We start from the raw sequence: 23,681 nt of genomic DNA, 5'->3' as shown, positions 1-23,681 counted from the left end.
GATAGATACACATATAGATAGATAGATAGATAGATAGATAGATCGACAGACAGACATATAGATAGACAGATAGATAGACAGACAGATAGACAGACAGACAGACAGACATACAGATAGATAGATAGATAGATAGATAGATAGATAGATAGATAGACAGACAGATAGATAGATAGATAGATAGATAGATAGATAGACAGACAGACAGACAGATAGATAGATAGATAGATAGATAGATAGATAGATAGACAGACAGATAGACAGACAGACAGACATATAGATACATAGATAGACAGATAGATAGATAGATAGACAGACAGACAGACAGACAGATAGATAGACAGACAGACAGACAGACAGACAGATAGATAGATAGATACACATATAGATAGATAGATAGATAGATAGATAGACAGACAGACAGACAGACAGACAGACAGATAGATAGATAGGTAGACAGATAGATAGATAGACAGAGAGACAGATAGATAGACAGACAGACAGACAGACAGACAGATAGATAGATAGGTAGACAGATAGATAGATAGACAGAGAGATAGATAAAAATGGCCGTACCAGTGAACATGCATGTCTTGAGAGACTGTGCATTATATCCATGATATGTTTTAATATTTGTATTAATATGATATTAATTTTCATTTTATTTTTAACATTTTGATTTTATTTATAATACTATTATTTATAATGAATGTAAATACTATCAGTACAACATCCTTCCCAAATAATACATACACAAACAAACAAACAAACAAACAGGCAAACAAGTAAATAAATAACTCGATCAAAGCACCTCCTGCTCTCTTTGAGCACGTGACGCGCTCTTGGAAATAAAGTAGAGTGCAAAAGATCATCTATTACCAAAGTATTTCCGCCCGACACTGCGTCTCCAGTCACTCTGCACATGGTTTCAGTTTTGAGGTGCTTTCCGGAGCGTGAAGCCCGGCGGCGTTTCAGCTCCGCACTGTTCAGAATAAACCTTTAAAGATCTCCTCACACCGCGTTACTGTGTTACCGTGCAGGGTTCCCCGCTAAGGTGCTGAAAGCTGTAATGTGCACGTGAGACACTCCGCTCAGCTGGGTCAGTTCAGGCGACTCCGCGCGCGAACTTCGCCGCAAAGCGTCCCCGCGCGCGTGTTGTTTCTCGGAGCAGATTGTGCAACATGTTTTTACATGAACTTTAATCCGTCGCGATTGTATTGTCGCCCCTTTTTACGGCTGAGCGCGAGCTAATGTTTAACAGGAGAGCCTCGCGAGCCCTGCAGCCCCCTGCTTTCCTCCTTTTCTTAACACGCTCAGCAGAAATCAGTGAAGAGGAACGTAATCGGCCGCTCAGCGCGGAGTGTTTCCCCCTTTTCTGAATCAGCCCGGGAGCCAGAGATGGGAACGGTCAGTATGCTCCAAAGACTTTTACGCACGGCTTTTACGCATGCACTGCTCTTAGCTGCCAACTGCAGCCGCGCGTGGGTAAACGTGGCTGGGTGGTCTTGCTGGGGGGCAGCACTCTAACTCGGTTGCCTTGCGTTTGCAGTCAGTATCGCCCATGTTTACGCGCGTGGCCGTCTACTTTAACGCGCATTCTAACGCTTTTCCCCCCTCACTCGGCAGAACGTGTGGAAGATCGTCCTCGCTGTGTTGGCGGTGGCCGTGGTGGTGATTCTGATTGCTGTCCCAACAGCTTTGTTTCTGAATGGTAGGTGTCATACTTGCCTAACATCCCAATAGCAGACCACACCACTGTTCTGCTTGGTCCACTACAGGACGGAACTAATTTCATTGCTTTATTGAATGAACTGGAGTTGGATCATGTCACAAAACCCTTGTAGTGGAGCTGATTGGCTCCATGATGGACTTGCGAAGGCCAGGCCGGACACAGATGCTACGGTTTCCATAGCAGTAGCTTAGGGATGACTGATTTGCTGGGTCAGGCCATTAGTGCTGCTTGAACTTTGGCTCAGGTCATGCCTGTGGTGACGGTAGAAATGCTGAACTGACCCTTAACCAGGGCTCGTCCGATCCGAAAATGCCATAATTGATACTGATATTAAGCTAAAAGTAAGTAGTATAGGCCAACTCCAATAGTTTTAGTAGCTGACCAGAGCTTTACTGACCAATATGAGTATCGTTTGTCACCTATGTCGGCCCTCAACTGTCAAAGTTTCGACTGATTTTCCAATATTTCTGCATAATACAATTATTTAAGATGTAAACAGAGAGATTCAGAGTGGTTTGGTGTGAAATGGTTCAGATGTCTTTACAGTGGTGGTGATAGGAACCAGGGGTCGCCATGACTACAACACAAATATAGACATTTTATTTACTATCCAGAACCACCAGTGAACCTACACGAGTCTTCTGAGTTTATATGGAATGTTGATGATGGAAAATAGTGGAAAATCTGGAATAATAAGTTTTATTGGGGACTATTTTGCCTCATAACACCCTGCATAGTATGTATCCCTCCACCGTGAATGGATTTCAAGGCCAAAATCTTCTCAGAACTATCATGAAACAACGTCTCAGATATGAGGAAGCATATTAATAACCATTTCATGTAATAACTGTCTGTGAGGGAGATTATAGAGGTGGACGTCTGGTTCCTATCACCACCACTGTGAACAATTCTTACTCTTATGCAGAAGTTTTGAAAAACTATTTAAATAATATTAACCCCTTAAATGGCCAGAGCCCAGCAGCAGGCCCTAGTTTTATTACACACTTCTATAAGCTAAGAATAGCTCAGACAGTTTGCATTGAAGTCCCTGTAGTTACTGAATAATAAGCCTTAGTATGTAATAAGCCTGGGCACTTTCAAGAAAGGGAAGATATTAACTCTCATAATGTCGAACTGTCACACTAGTGACGTTTTAAGATATAAAACATGAAGTGAAATACTGAAGTATTGTCCACTCCTATGGTACTACAGATACTACCATAGCAGACAGCAGCTTGTTTGTGTTAATGTGAGTGTTAATGTGTATGTGTGCTTCCAGAGAAGAAAGAAGACCCCCAGAGGACCTTCACTCTGAATGACTACTTCAACAGCACCATCAGAACCAGATCCTTCAACCTGCGCTGGCTCTCCGGTGAGCCAGTCCTGTTCTTTCTAACATTTTACAATTAAAATCTAGTTCAATTTATACAGTCGTCCCACAGTGGAGCCACAAGGCTAATGTAGTGAGCAAGTGAAAGCTTATACCCCACCAATTAGCATGGCGCTAACTGCATGCCTCCGACCCAATCTCCAACCTCTCCTTATTCCTAAAATCAAATAGGCTGTTTTTGTTACTGTGCCTTTAAGACTGTGACCTCTGCTCTAATTGGTCCTTATTCAAAAATCAGCTTAGAATGCTGCGTTCAGACGCTCATCAGAAGGTTGTATACACCAGGTTTGTGTAAGTTTATACTTAAGTTTGTGTGTAAAGTCTTTACGAAGTCCTTAGTTACACTAGTTAGTATCATTTTACTAAATTTGGTTGCACCACAAATCCGTAAGTCATGTTTTAACTAGTGACAACTAACTAATGCGTACGTTGCTTTAACAGGACGATAACATGATCTATAAACCCGCTGCCATGGAAACGCAGGTTGGTGACAGGTTAAACTGAATAAAACTAATTATCTATAGCCGCTGTCTGTCGGTATTTAGCTTCAGGTTCCGAGTTTAAACGAGGGTAACGATTGGAGCCACAGCGTATAGCAATTGGAATTATTAGCTTAGTAACCAAAAAAGCCATGTTTCTGGTCTTTTTTTGTGTTTTCTATGTTGTTTCTTGGGTGGTGTAAATATTTGCTAACTAATAAGCTCAACATTAAAACTAGTTTGTGGTGAACACACAGCTGGTACAACCGGCCACAGTTGTTTAACTAGTAAATACAGCTTTACTCTGTTCGGGTGCTCGTTTGTGAACACGCCCAGGTCCGGAGGATAAACATCCTGCTTTTTCTTCGCTGCATTTAAAAGCACGTAGACCTAATAAAAACGCAGCTATACATTTTTTCACATTCCTTGCGACATTAGAGTGTTTCACTCGTGTGAAAGGTGAAAGGTCGCGTTATAGGTCCCGTTAACTCATCTCGAATCCCGAGTTTACCAGCGCAATTTACAAGTGGGAAAACTGGTATATAGCACTCAAACACAGCATAAGCTCAGCGTGAATGGGTGGATATATGTAAAAGTCTTGGTTACCATGACATCACTAGTCAAAATGGGCAGTTCTTGATGTTTTATATCCATATATGCGGATATAACCGTGTATAGAACAGAGTCGGTGATGGTAGTAAACAATTTCGGACACTACGTCGTACAGGTTTCCTCGTTACTGTGATGTAAACACTATAAACGTCCAGCCCCCCCGTCCACTATAACCACTATAACCTCTGAGTTTGACTGCGCACTTGAGAAGAGCTCACTAACATCTGTATCAGGTCTAAAGAGAGGCCTGTGGAGGTGCTGCCATTGTAGCTGGTAATCCTACTACTTTCGTGTGCAAATAACGCAGTGCATTATGGGTATTCCCTATCCCGTAGAGTATGTCCGTTGTGCACTACTGATTGTGGTGCATTGTGGGATTGCTTGAATGCGCTGGATCTTCTGCACTGTGTTTTCGGACACCACTACAAACGGGTGAACTCCGAAATAGTGCACTGTATAGTGAACAGGGCAGTTTCACACACAGCTCTGGACTGTATGTGGACTGAATGGTATGTTTTGCAGCTTTAACAGTGTTTAGGTTTCTTAAAACTTTCCAAAAAAGTGAGGGAAGTTTATTTTCCGAGATATGGACCCTTTAAGTCATATCTAATAGACTTGCTAGTGTGGTTTCTAACACTGTACCACATACTGCTGTGCATAAACATGGACTAAATTGTGCTGTGAAGCTAAAAATAGCCTGACTTTTGTCTGCCATGTTTATGTGCTACAGTGTCAGAAACAATATAAGCAGGCCTGCTAGAGATCGGCTAACAAACAAACTGTTCTTTGGGAATCGGGGGCATTTCAGGAATCAGATTTTCCGTGGACTCCCCACTTTTGCGCCTGTGTTTTTGATTTCTCAAGGTTCGCAGGCTAATTACATTCTCAAATCTGATTTATCCAGCAGGGGTGTAGCTGGGACGTTTACAGAGGGGTGGGCAGGATAGACCCAGTATTTTTAGTAGGATGGCAAAATGAAACAGAAGGTAACCCCTTAAAATCCCAGCCTTTTTACATACTAAGGCTTATTATTCAGTAACTACAGGGACTTGTTGAACTATTCTGAGGATATAGAACTGTGTAAGGGGCTGTTTAAGGGGTTAACTAGCTGAGCAGCTCAGCAGATAGCTCAGATAGCAGGCTAAGATGCTAAGACAGTGGTCGGCCCATGGCCTATTAAGGGGTTAATGAGGTTCTTTTGTGCTATTATTAGGCCTACATTGGTAAAATAACTGTCTTCTTTTGAAATACCTGGTGAATCATGTTGTTTAAAACACTTGAAACTGATTTTCGTCCTGTTTTTGATGAGGTTCAGAGAAAAGTAGTGTTTTGTTCCATGTTTGTATTTGTTCCTTGTATCATTTCTACTGCTGGATACTGTGTTATTGGTTCAAATCATGTGCTCTGCAGCACGACGTATAACAAAACAGAAGAACTGTGCTATATTGATGTATTAATGTATTTATGTGCATTAACTGTGTTTCCCTAATGCAGAGGTCCAATGTGAACTGCTTCTTTAAGCAACATGACATAAGGTATTTTGCTAGTAGTACACAGTTAAATGTACATTACTACATCAGTGTAGTACAGCATATTTGTTACATGTCATGCTGTGGTTCACAGAGTGAGCCCTGTAAAGCCTGAAATATTCATTTAAAAGTCAGAGGAGTCAGATCTTTTTCAGACCACGTCGCACGTCTTTACGTGTTAACATCACAGACTTAAAAAGAAGGTCCAGCTCCACGTTTAGGTCTCGAAATCAGCATTATACTGATGAAGACATGATCACAATAGTAGATACTTCACTCACAAACTCAGAAGACGTGTCCTTCAAGTTTCGACTGAGTTCTCTTTGAATTCTCTTTCAGTCATCAGATTCATCAAAGCACAGCCCAAGTTGCTTCCGCATGCTGTGTGCAGTTACACATTTCCACCAGAGGGGTCTCCAAATCCACAATCCTTACATAGTGCAGCTTTAATGCTGGTTAAAACCTTAACTAATTTGTTTGCTCAGAAAAGTAGCCAATCAGAGCAAAGACAAAATGATTATTGAGCGCAGCATCATCCAGTTCTTACAGTAAAGTGTAAACATTCACGCAAAGTAGGTAGGAGAACATTTCTCTGGTGACTGCTTTATTGATAATGGCTGACTGTCTCACTTTACATAACTGGGGTGCCAGAATGGGTGGCCATATGTCATGCTAGGGTGGAACCCCTTTGGCTATACCCCTGTTAACTAGGGTGGATCCCTTTGGCTATACCTCTGTTAACTAGGGTGGAACCCCTTTGGCTATACCTCTGTTAATTAGGGTGGAACCCCTTTGGCTATACCTCTGTTAACTAGGGTGGAACCCCTTTGGCTATACCCCTGTTAACTTGGGCGGAACCCCTTTGGCTATACCCCTGTTAACTAGGGTGGATCCCTTTGGCTATACCCCTGTTAACTAGGGTGGATCCCTTTGGCTATACCCCTGTTAACTAGGGTGGATCCCTTTGGCTACACCCCTGTTAATTAGTTTGTTTCTTTGACTGTCCCCTTGCCCAAAAGGGACAGTTTTATTGTTATATACTGAGTAGTATATACTTTAATTAATGTAGCTTTCCTATAATATTTAAATATAATTACATACAAATATCAGTAGGTTTAAATGAAAAGGATTTCCTCTTCTACTTGTGTGTGATATGGATTGAAAGTTTAGAATCTGCACTTTCAACAGAATTTATCTGCTTGTTGCAACGAGTTATGTAAAATTATTAACATAAAATGATGTCATGGTTTTATAATTTATTATTATCATCTGCTATAATTGTGGTTTCTACTTAATTGCTTTTATATTGAAATGGCAATTTGAAAGATTTGCAATTTGCAGTTTTCATATTGCAAGAATCGTATTCTACATTATTCAACGGTGTGTTAACAGGCTTTAAATGGAGACATTTTAAAAGTTTGTGAACTGGCAGTCTGGCAATGCGTTCAGCATTCAAGCCTCAAGCCTGAATAAATGGATGTGTTGGTGTTCTTGAAAAAAAAAACCAACCTGGTGTTTAATTTATAGAAAATAATTTGCAACAGCAATATTTGTCAGAAAAATCACAATGAGATACTTTCCCCAAATTGTTCCGCCTTACTTCTAAGGGTTAACATCATGTCATTTAGTGTAACTAAGCTTGTAAATGCCTTCACAGTGCCTTCATCACGTTGACGAAGCAGTTTCGCAACGAGATCAGATTAGGATTACACAGTAAAGCGAATATTCCTTTTAAGACTTTCAGTACTGCACAGTCAGCAGGAAAGACTCAAATCAAATATGGTTGTAAACTTTTGCGAATAAATCCTGTGAACATTCTCATGTGCAATAACATCACATTTACTGTGACTCACTGCATTTTTCTGGTTTATTTCACAGATAACGAGTACCTGCATAAGACGCAAGAGGGGTCGGTCTTACTATTTAACGTTTCTTCAGAGAACGGCCAGGAGTTTCTGAGCCGCCAGCTGTTTGTAAGATGTCCTAGATGATCATGTGGATGTATCAATGTGTGCTTAGTGATGTCTCTCTGCTAACACGCTGATCCCCTTGTCGTAGGATCGCGTCGAGGCCTTCGATTACATGGTGTCGGCCGATCGCAAGTTTGTCTGTTTTCTGAGTAACTACACGAAGGTGAGATATCCACAGCAGTAATGACCGATAAGTCTGTTTAGCTGTTACAGATGTTTACTTAAGCAGCTTTTGTCTTCCATCAGCTCTGGAGACACTCCTACACGGCCTCCTACTCCATCTACGACCGCGAGAGTGGGTCAGTAGTGTCCAGGAATCTCATTAACATTAGATCACATCACACTAATCATTATTATTTATAGAAGACATCAGTCGTTCTACTAATGGACACCGTATGTCCAAAAGATTGCAGACACCTACTCATCCCAAAGGTATTGGATGGAGCTCCATTACTCCAGAGGACGTAGTTCCAGTGCTGGGGGGGGCTTTATACCCCTCAAGCCAAAGCTTGGCATTTGGCCTGGTGTTCTTAGGCTCCATTGCCTTCCATTCTTCTGGTCAGCGCCTTCCTATAGAGATCATATAAACGTTGGGACAGTACGTGAAATGGCAATAAAAACAAAAAGCAACTAGTTAATTGTTAGTGTTTAACCTGCATTTCATTGATGGTACTAAAACACAATATTTGATGTTTACCTTATAAAACCTTTTGTTTTTTGTAAATATCCGCCAATTCCAAATATGATACCTGCAAACCGTTCCAAAGAATGCTGGGACAGGAGCATGTTTACCACTGTGTTACATCACCTTTCCTTTTACCAGCACTTAACAGTCATGACTAAAGACACAAGCTGGGAAGCAAAAATTCTGCCATTTTTCAGATACGCAAGGCTTCAGCTTGCGTATGAGGCCTTCGCTGTTGCATTTTGCATTTCATAATGCGCCACTTATTTTTAATAGAAAACCAGTCTAGCACCCTCATTCTCTGATTATGCAACCAGGCTGTCGTAACACGTCCAGAATGTTGAAATAAACATGGGCGTCTCTGAAAAATACAGAATCTAAATGGCAGCATATGTTGCTCTACAATATGTATATACGCTCACTGAGCACTTTATTAGGAACGCTATATTAATACTCAGTAGGGTCTCCCTTTGCTCTTAAAACAGCCTTAATTTTTTGTGGCAAGGATTCCACAAGATGGTCCACGTTGATGGGATTGCATCATACAATTCCTGCAGATTTTCCAGGTGCTCTTTCATGTGTGAATCTCCTGCACTAAAACATCCGAAAAGGTGTACCATTGGATTTGGATCTGGTGACTGGGAAGGCCACTAAAGAACACTGAACTCATTGTCATGTTCATGAAATCAGTTTGAGACCACTTCTGCTTTGTGACATGGTGCATTATCATGCTGGAAGTAGCCATTAGAAGCTGGTAAATTGTGGTCAGGAAGGGATGCGCATGGCCAGCAACGATACTCAAACAGGCTGTGGCATTCAAGCGATGATTCACTGGTATTATCAGTGTGCCAAGAAAACATTCCCTACACCAGGGGTATTTAATTAAAATTCAGTAAGGAATTTTCTCCAGTTAGAGAAAATTTCCTCAAGCAAAGGTCCAGAACATCATAATGTCTAACTTGCATCATGTCTCAGTGCCATATACTGTTTACTGAAGTAGCCTAGTAAGTATATCAACATCTTATACAGTCAACAACTGAATATCAAATCAAATAAAGTACAATTCAGTAACATTTCAACAACATTAATTGTCAGTTTTCTCTTTTTAGATCACGCCATGTAAAATAATCTGGCTCACTTTCTTCTCTGACTGCTGTTTCTCGCCTCGTCCCTCCCCTGTGTGTGTGTCACTCACTCGAGTCTCAGTGCTCATCGTAATGCACAGATCTGATGGGCTGAGTAGCATCACGTGATATTTACAACGTATGCGGTTGGTCTATGAGTTTCCCGGGCTGCTAAACTGGTACTGTAATTACTAGAAATGACACACCGATTAAAATAGGACCACCCAGTCGAAATTAAATACAGGTCCAGGTCCACATAGAACAGTGTCTGAGTCCGGACTTGGACCACGGTCCGCCTATTAGTGACCTCTGCCCCGCACCATTACACCACCTCCACCAGCCTGGACTGTTCACACAAGGCAGGTTGGGTCCGTGGATTCATGCTGTTGGTGTCAGACCCTGACATGGTCTTCTACTGTTGTAGCCCATCCTTCTCAAGGTTGGACATGTTGTTCATTCCGAGATGCTTTTCTGCTCAGCACAATTGTACAGAGTGGTTGTCTGAGTTAATATGGCCTTTCTGTCTGTTCAAACCAGTCTGGCCATTCTCCGCTGACCTCTCTCATCAACAAGGCATTTCTGTCTGCCAGAAATGGTGGCATTTCAGAACGTTGTTGACACACGACTTCCACTGTGCACAGAACAGTCTTAACCTGCATTTGTGGATGCAGTGACAAATGGTCATTCAGATGTGATTATTCCGAATTCCCTGAATCTTTTGATCATATTATGCACTGTATAGAGTGAAATACCTAAAATCCTTGCAAATACCCATTCAGCAATGTTGATCTTAAACAGTTGGACTGTTTGCTGATGCAGTTTTGGGCAAACCAGCTCACCTCAACCCATCCTTGCTCAACATCACGTCTTTTAAAATGTTTTCTTAACATTTAGCAACATTCCTAGTCTTAAATCAACCCCTTCCCAACTTTTTTGGAAAGTGTTGCCAGCATCAATTTCAGCATGAGTGTATATTTACAAAAAAACAATGAAGTTGATAAGCTAAAACACTACATATCTTGTCTTTGCACTGCTTTCGCTTAAATACAGGTCAAAGTAGATTCACAAATAATTTGCATTTCACATACTGTCCCAACTTTTTTGGAAAATGGTAAAGTAGCTGAATTTATTCATTAGAAGGGCTGTCTGGATACTTTTGGACATACAGTGTAGCATTTTTTAGGCAAAATGTATACAGTGATAAAAACAAATTAGACCTGAATTAGATCAGTTTGCTAAAAATGGCTGTAAAAATGCATGTTGTATTCTTATTTTTATGAACTAATCTTATGGCAATTAATAGCGCTTTCTTCTCCCTTTAGGACTTTTATTACTGCAGATATCCCACATGAGGTCCATTATCTGGCCTGGTCACCAACTGGCCACAAACTAGTAAGCATCACCTTTCAAATGATCATGTTTCTTTCAGTCATACCCAATGTACCGTGAAGGGAGAGCTCTAGGAAAAATCAAACCTATACACTTTTTTCTGAAATGTAGTTGACGAGCCGAGACGTGGTTGGTGTCTGAAGTTTGCTTCTTTAGTTTTAGCACTAGAGCTACAAGGCTAATGTAGCTAACATGTAATAGAAGTTAACGGGTAAGAACATTAGCATTGTGCTAATCATGAAACATCAGCCTCAAACCGTGTGGAGTTACTGAGAAATCTCTAATAGACTTGTTTATGTGGTTTCTGACACTGTATGATGTACTGTTATCTATAAAAATGGACAGAAGTATGCAATAGTGATGACCATTCTTATTTGGCTAATTTTGATATTTGAGGTCCTGTAAGGGCTGAAAACCGCAGGGAAGGAAAAAAACAGACTTCAGCCGACACTAACATAGTGCTGTAGGCAGAGAACTTGTAGAGATGAGAATTTCCACTCTGCAATGTCTTCCGGGTTTCTCAAACACTAGAGGGCGCTCCCGAGTGAGTCCAAAATGAATGGGTTGATATGGAGCATTTGAGCAAAATCATAGTTTATAAATGCTTAAACATTTTTAATGTAAAAGAATGTATTCATTTCCTGAACACAGAACAGCATAAAACATTTTAACACTGCTGTTATATTTTTAAGAGCTTTTAAACTCGAGTTATAGGAGTCTAAAACTGCACCCCATGTATGTGTATTATGTCTGTGGGCGTGAACAGCCAATGAGCTGCTCCGCTCGCCAATCAATCAGCACTCACTCAGCAGTAATGCCCGCCTTCTGCTGTCCAAAACCCGTTTGCTGTAGAAAAAAGGAAATATATGGGTAGGACTTCTTTGTTTTTTTAGTGAAATACATCCTTCTGCTTTCTAAAATTAAAGGAAAGTTCTGGTTCAGTGATTAGAAACTATTTAACTTTTTGTTTTTAGCCGTTGAGCTCCATTTACTCCCATTCATTGAGGACTCGCTCGCGGGCGCCCTCTGCTGTTCAGCAGTCCTGTTTTTGAAATAACGGTGGAAGTAGGAAGTGGCCAGACTCCCCATAAACCGGCTCTGCTGTAGGCTTACCTTTTTGGGTGAAAATGCTGGCTTTGCACAAAAACTTACCAATCACATAACAGAGGCGGCCTTTTCGGATGAGCTAACCTGCTAACAAAGCTAACTGGTACAACACTGAATGCTAATCAAAACCTCTTGCTCTTCTCCTCAGTGGACAATTAGCCAGCATGTTAGTTTCTCAGAGAAACTTATTTTCATTGTTTCAGGACTTAGCTGACATCAGCTAGTGTACCAGGCCTAGTTAGTGATGAAGCTGCTCAACATTAGCCTTCTCAATCATGTCCTTAACAGCGCCACACTCAGGCACTCACGTTTTCTAGCTGCAAAGTGTAGTATACATACTTATTCTCTAACGCGAGTGAACTTGCCATGTTTTACAGTTCTGTTAAACCATAAAGTTACCGTCTCACTGAACTGTTGGTCGGTGTGTGTTCTCCATCTTCCCATAATGAAACTGAATAGTGCCTGAATAGTGATTTCAGTATTCAAATACTGGCCCCTCAAACAGTTAACCGAGTACTTACGTACGTGTGCATATCCCTGAAATGTAACATAGCAGCCAACATTAGTAGCAGCCATCTTGAAGCCTGAATCTTGCCTTTACGTCATCCATACTGTGTTACATAACAGAGTTAGAAAAAACTATGTAATAATTTAGGGATTTAGTTAGCATGATGCTAATTGGTTAAGTGTAGGTTTCCATTTCTTTCCTATATTAACCTTGTAGCTCTTGTCCTTATTTATGTTACTTAACAGAGTAAGAAAAAACTGTGTAATTTAGGTATTTTTGGAAAGATGCTTGGTGGAGTGTAGGCTTCCGCTTCTTTAGCTTTCTAGCTCTTCCTTACTTTGTCCATACTGTGTTACTAACAGAGTAAGACAAACCTGTGTAATAATTTAGCATGATGCTAATTGGTGGAGTGTAGGCGTCTCCTTCTTTCCTGCATTAGCCTTGTAGCTCTTCTCCTTACGTTGGCTATACTTTGTTACTTAACAGAGTTAGGAAAAAACTGTAATAATGTAGGTGTTTTAGCATGATGCTAACTGGTGAAGTGTAGACTTCCACTTTTTTCCTACATTCGCTGTAGTTCTTGTCCTTACATTGTCCATTCTATGCTATTTAACAGAATAAAATAGTGTAAAGAAAAATAGTAAAAAAAAAAAATAGTGTAATTATTTAGGTATTCACATTAGCATGATGCTAATTGGTTCAGTGTAGGCTTCCACTTTTTTCCTACATTCGCCTCATAGTTTCAGTGCTAAATGCAAACTAAAAATGCAAACTAAAGACACTAAACATGGCTTGGCTACATTTGGGGTGAAAAGTTGATTATCAACTCAGTCTGATACTGTGTATGGGTAATAACATAAACTTGGCCTCATATTTTTCAGATTAGCATATTAGACTATTGGTAGATGTTTGTAGCAGAAATTCAGAACTCAGAAACCTAAAAGATACCACCGGTCAAGAAGACATTGCCTCGTGTGACCCATGTAACTTTATAGACTTAAACCGTAGTGTAAGTAAGGGTCAGATTAATATCTTTATCATGGTTCCACCCAAGAGGGTTATCTCACTTCGTGCTGGCGGTGCTTTATCTGCAGGCCTGTAATCGTTCCCATCTAGATTTATGTTTATAGTTCGCACTTGCAAGGTGCTGCGTAACTATTACTTTTAGCTACACAGCAACATGTACTTATGAGACTCAGACACTGACACGCACTGAATCATGCACTGTTGAAGGCAAATATTAATGCTACAAATCTTACATTGTTCTTGTATTTTTAATCAACTCAGGTCCACTTATAAAGTTTGTGTGATTTTATGTAGCAAAAACAGTCATAATTCATTTCTGCATGAACATTTTCCAAAGTCCTTTCACCCCCTTTAAAGGGGAATCCAACCAATTATTCAAATTTCTGCATAATTCAATGGTTTGGATGTGAACAAAGCCATTCAGAGTGACACACCAAACCACTCTGAATGACTCTGTTTACGTCATAACTGTTTGATTATTCAGAAATTTTGAAAATTGGAGGAGTTCTCCTTCAAGACTGATATATAAATGAGCACTGTTTTGATTGGTTGCCCTGTATTATGCCTCATTCAAAAAGCAGTCGGGCTGAAACACTCCTGAAACACTCACTTCAGTGTGAGTGGGCGGAGCCAAACTGCTGTAGGCGGAGCAGGTATATATATGTAGTAAAATAAATAGGTATATAAGTAAATGTGTTGTTTTTCGTGACATCACTTTTCACAAATGGACCGTGTGGACTGGAGAGTGAACTGTACTTTTTGAAACTTTTACAATGTTTACCAACAACATCAGACTCTATTATTTCATAATGGTCAGGAAAAATTAATTTCTCTATGATATGGGGAATTTAAAAAGATCTTGACTCAAAATAAGAGGCAGTTTATACTCATATCTTGTAGCTGGTGTTACAACCCTGTTCTCCTCTCTCTAAACCAGGCGTATGTGTGGATGTATAATGTGTATGTGAAGGACAGCCCCACCACACCATCGCAGCAAGTCACCTTCAACGGAGCTCATAATAAGATCCTGAATGGCATCCCTGACTGGGTGTATGAAGGTAAGAAACAGCTGACTATGTAAATCTATAGCAGGGAAACTGCAATGGTAGCGACATTGTATTGGGCATGGTGCTGGAACTGGTGTATCGATATGCAGCCAATGGTCAAACTGGAATTCCCTGAAGCTCATTGATGAAGGCTACCCAGACAGCACACAGTTTTGGGCCAATTCTGGCTTTCCTGTGTGAGTGCTGACTACCGGGTAGATGTCAGACATGCGGACCAGAATCCTGGACAGATCCTGGACAGCTTTATACCGTTTTTGCCTCGTGTCTACATTTGTGGGACAATTATGGCATCAATGTTGTGAACCAACCATGTAGTTGGGCCGGATTGGGGCCAGATTTGCATAAGTTGGCCATTTAGCTAAGCTAACGCCATTCTTCAGCGGCTTGCCACGGCATCAGATTTATTACGGCCACAAACGACAAGCCTCTCATTACCGAAAAACCGTCAGAGCGATGGAGCGCTACATGCAGTAAATGCAGTGTTTAAAGAAAAGAGGCACAACAACTTGAAAATGCTGGATAGCCTGTAGTTTGGATAGCAAGTATGCTAGGTAGCAGGCTACTTATAGCTAAATCTGCCAGCTAATCTACTTACAAGTCATATTTCATTAAAACTTACACTCTTAAAAAAGATGGTTCTTCAAGTGTTCTTTATTAAAGGAAATAGTTCTATTTAGAAGCATGAATGCTCAAAGAACCCTTTGCATGATTCTTTGCATCATAAAAAGGTTCTTCAGATGGATAGAGAATGTGCTCTAGATGGTTCTATATAGAACCTTTTTGGAAAGGGTTCTTCTATTGTAACGATGTCAGGTTGTAACAACCCTTTTTGATGCTATATAGAACCCTTTCCAAAAGGGTTTTATATAGAACCATCTACAGCACATTCTTCATCTGAAGAACCTCATTCTCCATCCGATTCCACCATATAAAGAACTCTTTAATCATGCAAAGGGTTCTTTGAGTGGCCATGGTTCTATATAGAATAGTTTTCTTTACTAAAGAACCCTTGAAGAACCATCTTTTTTAAGTGTGTACTTTTTAGCTGGATTAGTTGTGCTAGCTAGCTCACATGCTATAGAAACTACAGAATGCACAATGTTTCAAGCAAAGCTAAAAGCTGTTGGCTTATTGGAACTTTCTGGTCCACCTTAAATGGTGAACCAGTTACATTCTGATGCCAGAATGTAACTGCTGCACCATTTAAGGTGGAACTGAAAATTGGAAAAATAAGCTGGTGAATAAGAAACCCATTTCAGCCTTGTCCGTTTCAAGTTGTTTTGATTCTTTCCTTTAAATCCAGCATTTACCGCGTGTAGCGCTTCAGTTTTTCCCGTCAGGCTTGAGTTTTCTCTTTAATGAAAGGCTCGTTATTTGAAGCCGTGTTGAACCTGACAGGTTTGTAGAAGGGTTTCCTTTTATAAATGTGAGTCTTACAGCTAATAACGAGACCAAAGACTCATACTGGCATTACTTGACTGGTGAACAGCTCTCAACACAATTAAAGCCACTCATTCGCGTAGTGAAAACATTCGTTTATTCAGTGAGACTGTGGTCGTACCTGAATGTTACCAATAGAGGGTAATTTTTGGGAATGTAATTATGTATCATTTTAACAAACCTCTATATGATGTACATTTGTGTTGCTGTTGTGTGCAGAGGAGATGTTTTCCACAAACCGTGCTCTGTGGTGGTCACCAACGGGCAAGTACTTGGCCTTCGCTGAGTTCAACGACACCAACGTTCATACAATCGACTACTCGTGGTACGGAGATGGCCAGTACCCGGAGATGGTCATCATCCCATACCCCAAGGTCAGGCATGATAGTAGTGCTTCTGCACTGGACTGGAGTCAATTTCAATTCCAGCAAATAAACATTTATGCCTAATTGAGTGATTGAGATTGAGAGTGATTTAGAGTGGTTTGGTGTGAAATGGTTCAGATTTCTTTACAGTGGTGGTGATAGGAACCAGGCGTCGCCATGACTACAACATAAATATAGACATTTTATTCACTATCCAAAACCACCAGTGAACCTACACGAGTCTTCTGAGTTTATATGGAATGTTGATGATGGAAAATAGTCATAAATCTGAAATAATATGTTCTTTAGGGACTATTTTGCCTCACAACACCCTCAGTGTATCCCTCCACCATGAATGGATTTTGAAGAATGTGTTTTGAAACTATTGTAAAACGATGATTCAGGCAGCATATTCATATATTGTACACCATTTTGTGTAATAACTGTCTGCAAGGGTAGATTTTAGAGGCATTAAAGTCTTCAGACGTTTAGGGCCGCATTACAGAAATATCCTTACTCTGTTTAGTCACCATGACAACATCATTTAGCACAATAGCTTTACATATCCTACGTTCATCATCTTATCCTAGCTCCAGATAAGACAAGAGTACTACAGAGGCATCCTAACTAGACATAACCTCCTAAATACTGTCTCAACTTTAGGACGACCCAGAGAGTTTCCTAACTGCTGTTTCTGTGGTTGACCTCTCTGTTTAAATAGAATGCTCTTGATTTTAGGCAGTTGTCTCAGGCAGCAGAAGTTCAATAGCAAAAGTGATACTTCTTTGTATTTATACTGCAAGACTTGTTTCACTTGAGAGATTTGAACTCTGCAGCTGAAAAATCCCAGACAGTGCAGCCACATTCCCCCCGTTCACTCTCATTACCTGCTGGTGTTGATGTTGATAAGAACATGCCAAAGAAAATATTGCAGAGATATAAGCAGTGAATAAGGAGTCAGAGTTGAACATGTGGCTGTTTATTAGGAGAACTAACATAAGCATGCCTAGCAGCCCGGCTATATTTATTGATATGTTGTATCTTTAAAAGAAAGATAATCAGTACATGTTTATAAACTATTATAAAATCAGCACATGGCCTCTAAAGACGTTCTCTACCGAACTTTTTTACAAACACTGAAGTTCCTGCTAAAGCCTAAGTAGACTGATAAATCAATGTGATGATCAGTTATTAATCTCAGTGTCACTGAGCTCTGCTAAAGCCTGAGTAGACTGATAAATCAATGTGATCAGTTATTAATCTCAGAGTTACTGAGCTCTGCTAAAGCCTGAGTAGACTGATAAATCAATGTGATGATCAGTTATTAATCTCAGTGTCACTGAGCTCTGCTAAAGCCTGAGTAGCCTGATAAATCAATGTGATCAGTTATTAATCTCAGAGTTACTGAGCTCTGCTAAAGCCTGAGTAGACTGATAAATCAATGTGATCAGTTATTAATCTCAGTGTCACTGAGCTCTGCTAAAGCCTGAGTAGACTGATAAATCAATGTGATGATCAGTTATTAATCTCAGTGTTACTGAGCTCTGCTAAAGCCTGAGTAGACTGATAAATCAATGTGATGATCGGTTATTAATCTCAGTATTACTGAGCTCTGCTAAAGCCTGAGTAGACTGATAAATCAATGTGATCAGTTATTAATCTCAGTGTTACTGAGCTCTGCTAAAGCCTGAGTAGACTGATAAATCAATGTGATGATCGGTTATTAATATCTGTGTTACTGAGCTCTGCTAAAGCCTGAGTAGACTGATAAATCAATGTGGTGATCAGTTATTAATCTCAGTGTTACTGAGCTCTGCTAAAGCCTGAGTAGACTGATAAATCAATGTGATGATCAGTTATTAATCTCAGTATTACTGAGCTCTGCTAAAGCCTGAGTAGACTGATAAATCAATGTGATGATCAGTTATTAATCTCAGTGTTACTGAGCTCTGCTAAAGCCTGAGTAGACTGATAAATCAATGTTGTGTTTTATCCCGCAAGTTAATCCAGTCACTAAAGTAGCTTGTTCATTTGAGAAATATCGGCCTTTTCTATCTAAGAGCGACATGGAAAGACTTGTTGATGTGTTTGCTCAGCAGAGTTGATCACTGTAATGATCTTCTTACCTTTAGAAAACAGTCCATCCTCTACAGCTCATACAGAACACAGCAGTATGGATCCTCACAGCACCCACACAGAGAGCTCAAATCACCCCATATACACACTGCACTGACTGCCTGGATCTTTTAGAGAGAGTTTAAAGCTCTGCTGCTGGTTTTTAAAGCTCTAAATGACCTTAAAGCTCCTGAATGTCTGTCTGTGATCTTAGATCTGCAGATACTGACCTTCTGCAAACACCTTCTGTAAAGTACAGAAAACATGGAGAGACTCTTTCTGCTTCTAAACTGCAGAACTCAGTTCACCTTTTTTTACATTTACGGCATTTGGCAGACGCGCTTATCCAGAGCGACTTACAATTTGATCATTTTACACAGGTAGGCAAGGGTAGTGTTAGGAGTCTTGCCCAAGGACTTTTATTGGTATAGTGTAGGGCACTTATCCAGGCGGGGATTGAACCCCAGTCTACAGTGTAGAAGGCAGAGGTGTTACCTCTAGCATCTCGTTTGGAGTTTATCTTTTTACTTTGACCTGTGTCATCGCTTTATATGATATTAATTTTATACTCGCAATTTCTTCTATTGCTGTTAAGCTTTATCACTTGCCTGTAAAACACTTTGAGCTTCAACTGGTATGAAACATGCTCTATAAATGATATTACTAAATGTATTGTTATGAATAGTCAGTTCAATCATTTGCAATTAAATGCACTATACAATGTACAGATAATATACAGACAATACACAGTATACAATATACACAGTATACAAGTAATATAGAGACAATATATGGACAATTATACAACAGTTAGGTAGCCATGCAAGCCTATTGGTTGAGAAGTGTTCTAACCGTGCTGTTATTTCACCATAACATCACGGTTTCTATCACTCGCTGAGACATTGTTGCAAAGCAACGAGTTTGACAGCTGTAGGAGATGCTCAAGCCATTTAAACGTTTTTATTTCTTACTCTGCCACAAACTGAAAATGGACACTTTTAAGATCACGTTTGACCAACAGCCGATTTGGTCAGACTCTGAAGATGAGACGACACTAAATTCCCAAACTGTCGTCACCACTGAGCAGCTTTTCAGTCGGCAGCTGTGACAGAAGAACAGCTAAACAACCTGGAATCAGCCAGAAATGAACCCAACACCATTCGCCAAACTAAATGGGCTGTAAGATGCTTTACAGACTGGCTGGAACAAAACAACATTAATACTGATCTGGCAAAAACTGACAAAACTGAGCTAAACTTGATATTGCGGCAGTTTTATGGCTCAGTCTGATTTAGTCAGACTCTGAAGATCAGACTACATGTTTGGTGAACGGTGTTGGGTTCATTTCTGGCTGATTCCAGGTTGTTTAGCTGTTCTTCTGTCACAGCTGCCGACTGAAAAGCTGCTCAGTGGTGATGACAGTTTGGGAATTTAGTGTAAGGAGCAGGAGAACGAACTGCCGGCTGTGCAGCGAGTGGGCGGAGCTTGTTACTCTGACGTAGCAACAAGCTGCTTGTTAAGGAACTATAATTTGGCTGAAGGAACTGCGAACATTAAAACATATTAAACGCCCAGTTTATTTATTTATTACTTAATTTATTTAACTGTTGTATAAAAGCAATAGAACACTCGAGGAGTGTGTTATCGCCAATACCATCACGGCTGTGATGATCTACTGCGACCAAATCACAGCCGTGATGTTATTTCGCGATAACGCACTCCCTCTGTGTTCTATTGCTTAAGTAATATACAGACAATGTACATATTACTTACAGACAGTACACAATATACAAGCAACATACAGATACAGAAGCAGGCAATATACATAAGTGTGTGTGGTGGTGCAAACAACATCAATCTACATCATGTATGAGAATGAAAATGTGGTGCACAGTGGTATGAAGTAGTATGATGTGAGTCTGAAGCAGGGTGTGGTAACTATCTGGAGAAAAAAAGTGTAGTGAAACTGAGTTGGTGTGGAGGTCAGAGCTAGTGCTGGTGTTGTTTCAGAAACTGTGGTCTTTATCGCTGGCATGCTCTATTTCCATGATAGTCCACACTTCCTCTTTCACGAAAAAGAAACAGCCACAAAGTAGTGCAAATAAACAGAGCTCTGGCAGGGAAAATGCCTGTGCCAAACATATTTCTTCACTCTGAACAACAGGCGTTTTGTGTTTCCAGGCAGGAACGCCGAACCCGACTGTGCGCCTGTTCGTGGCTGATGCCACTAATGTGTCCAGAATTACGGAGGTCGTGGTGCCAAGCGCTGTTGGGGAACGGTAAATATGACCCAAAATACATGCACTTTTCCCAAACTGTGGTTGTGAAACTGGTGTTTACTGGAAGCCTCCTGATGAACAATCTCCATTGACAGCATGACTAGACTCTGAGGCCTACATGAGCTTTCCTCTGAATCCTGCCCTGTTTTCTCCAGAGAGCACTACCTGAGCACCGTCACTTGGGCAACGGACGAGAGAATCGCAGTTCAGTGGCAAAACAGGACCCAAAGCTATGTGACTCTGCAGCTGTACGAACTCAACGGCGACACCTGGAGAGAAACCACGGTACGTACCCTCCATCCACATCCTTTTACCTTACTATTAGATAAAAATAAAAAGATCCTCCTTTGCAGTAAAATAAAGCTCTGCTGATCGTTCAACACAGTTTAACAATAAATGGTCTTAAACTCTGGAGTTAATGTAGAACTGCTAATTCACCCTTTAACCCTGAAGGTTGGTACGCAGACTGTTGGTCACCAGAGTAATGCAGACAACAGTCTCGTCTAGCTAGTAGCTAACGTAACGGCAAAAAGAAAGATTTAAGACAAACATCGAGAATTCAGAGACAAATGGACTTATTTGTGTTTATAATCACTCCAGCTGCTTTCCTGATACGTTTAATCTGCAATTAGAAACTGTCAAACACTAAAAAGTCGTGAAGCTGAAGTCAGTTTCTCATTCGCCAGCTTCTTGTTTGAATTGTCCTGTTCCATCTTAAATGGTGCAGCAGGTACATTCTGGCACCTCAGGCAACATTTAAGGTGGAACGGCAGAATTCAGACAAGAAGCTGGTGAATGAGAAGCGACTTCAGCCTCGTAAAAAGTCAAATGTTGAGAGACATTTTCCAAGAAACTGATCTACTTTTGCAGAAAAAGTTTCCTGCTGGCGATGTGAGAAAAGCAGCTATAGCTGAGCTAAAGCTTAAAGCAGAGCAAAGCAAGTCTGATTTTTGTTGAAGGGACAAAATGGCTCTTCTTAACATTTGGGTTGCTGACCCCTGTTATAGGGACTATAGCGAGAACAGTGAGCTCATTTGCATATACAGAGAGCTCATTTGCATACACAATGAGCTCATTTGCATATACAGTCATATGCCCTGGTCAAAAGACATGTTTTGTTGATTTACAACAATTTTCTGAAACTAATTATACAACTTTTTGTGCATTTTATGTTTTGTTTTTTTATGATGTCATTATTTTATATTCTTGTGCCATGTTTTGAACAGTTCTGACACTCAAACCATCTTAAATGTTTAATTATGCCAAATTTTGAAAGATTGGTGGAATTCCACTTTAAATTAAGCAGCTTGTATTTGCTTTGTTTATTGTGCCTTTTTTCAGGGAATAAATGTGTCGAGCAGCACAGGCTGGGTCGGCCGGGTACGTATCTCTCTCTCTCTCTTTCTCTCTCTCTCTCTCTCTCTCTCTCTCTCTCTCTCTCTCACTACAAAATTGCCAGTAACAGCCATCAATATTTTTGGTTTTGCATGTATCTCCTTTCTCTGTTCCAGTTTTCCCCAGATGATCCCGTCTTCCACCCAAGCGGCTCCACCTTTTACTATGTCAAGAGCGACACGAACGGCTTTAAGCACATTCATCACGTCACCGGAGTGAGTTACTTTTTTACTGACGCTCCATTAACGCGTTTAAAGCTCTCATAACCATAAATACCTCCAACAAACCACAGTAAGTGTCATTTATAGCAGCGGAAAATCTGTATGATGTCCAGATAACAAGTGACGGTTCTCATGACCAAGGTTAAAGGGCAGAGATATGACTTACAGGTTTATTATTGATCAGATTTACACCTCCGTGTTTCTACACTCTCTGTCCATTTTATCAGCTCCATTGACCATATTGGAGCACTTCGTAGTTCTACAGTTACAGACTGTAGTCCATCTGTTTCTCTGCACCCTGTTCTTCAATGGTCAGGACGCCCACAGAGCAGGTATTATGTGGGTGGTGGGTCATTTTAAACACTGGATGTGGTGGTGTGTTAGTGTGTGTTGCGCTGGTCTGAGTGGATCAGACACAGCAGTGCCGGAGTTTTTCAAACACCTCAGTGTCACAGCGGGACTGAGAACCAACCAGCAACATCCTGTGGGCAGCTTCCTGTGACCACTGATGAAGGACTAGAGAATGACCAACACAAACTGTGCAGCAGCAGATGAGCTATCGTCTCTGACTTTACATCTACAAGGTGGACTGACAAGGTAGGAGTGTCTAATAGAGTGGACAGTGAGTGGACACAGTGTTTAAAAACTCCAGCAGCACTGCTGTGTCTGATCCACTCGCACCAGCGCAATGCTCACTAACACACCACCACCACGTCAGTGTTACTGCAGTGCTGAGAATGATCCACCACCCAAATAGTACCTGCTCTGTGAGGGTCCATGGGGGTCCTGACCACTGAAGAACAGGGTAACAAAGTATGCAGAGAAACAGATGGACTACAGTCTGTAACTGTAGAACTACAGAGTGAAACTATACGGTCAGCAGAGCTGATAAAATCAACATAGGATGTAGAAACAAGGAGGCGTACTTAATACTTAATGAAGTGGGCAGTCAGTGTATGTGAACTGAATTCCAGCAGTAGTACAAGCATGTGTTTATTGCTGTGAAGAATGAATAACAAACTTCAGCATTTACTGGCATGTTTGGACATTACTGCACTTGTTTAGCCATTTATAAGAATTTATTTACACACGTTGCCAAAAAACATCCATTTTTTTTTTCAGAACACTATAACACCTGTAACATCTGGCCAATGGGAGGTCATCAGCATTCTCAAGGTGACCACAAATGCAATGTAAGTTCCAAAAAAGTTGGGATGCTGTGTAAAATGTAAATAAATGTAAATAAAAACA

The 23,681-nt window shown here is 40.6% G+C and overlaps 1 protein-coding gene across 1 annotated transcript in view; it reads left to right on the top strand.

The window, feature by feature from the left end:
- The first annotated feature begins 1,095 nt into the window (after positions 1 to 1,095).
- dpp4 (dipeptidyl-peptidase 4) overlaps positions 1,096 to 23,681 on the top strand; it is a 38,675-nt gene continuing 16,089 nt past the window's right edge. Inside the window, exons 1-14 of the mRNA XM_036560235.1 lie at positions 1,096 to 1,404; positions 1,624 to 1,708; positions 3,009 to 3,101; positions 7,618 to 7,712; positions 7,798 to 7,872; positions 7,956 to 8,008; positions 10,841 to 10,910; positions 14,486 to 14,606; positions 16,275 to 16,429; positions 20,717 to 20,814; positions 20,970 to 21,099; positions 22,156 to 22,194; positions 22,326 to 22,424; positions 23,553 to 23,623. Coding sequence (XP_036416128.1) covers positions 1,396 to 1,404; positions 1,624 to 1,708; positions 3,009 to 3,101; positions 7,618 to 7,712; positions 7,798 to 7,872; positions 7,956 to 8,008; positions 10,841 to 10,910; positions 14,486 to 14,606; positions 16,275 to 16,429; positions 20,717 to 20,814; positions 20,970 to 21,099; positions 22,156 to 22,194; positions 22,326 to 22,424; positions 23,553 to 23,623 — 1,193 coding nt within the window. The 5' untranslated portion in view covers positions 1,096 to 1,395. The remainder of the gene's footprint in view (positions 1,405 to 1,623; positions 1,709 to 3,008; positions 3,102 to 7,617; positions 7,713 to 7,797; positions 7,873 to 7,955; positions 8,009 to 10,840; positions 10,911 to 14,485; positions 14,607 to 16,274; positions 16,430 to 20,716; positions 20,815 to 20,969; positions 21,100 to 22,155; positions 22,195 to 22,325; positions 22,425 to 23,552; positions 23,624 to 23,681) is intronic.

Source organism: Colossoma macropomum, unplaced genomic scaffold (genome assembly GCF_904425465.1).
Source record: "Colossoma macropomum unplaced genomic scaffold, Colossoma_macropomum, whole genome shotgun sequence".
Lineage (NCBI taxonomy): Eukaryota > Metazoa > Chordata > Actinopteri > Characiformes > Serrasalmidae > Colossoma > Colossoma macropomum.
This window is presented reverse-complemented; position numbering and strand designations above follow the sequence as displayed.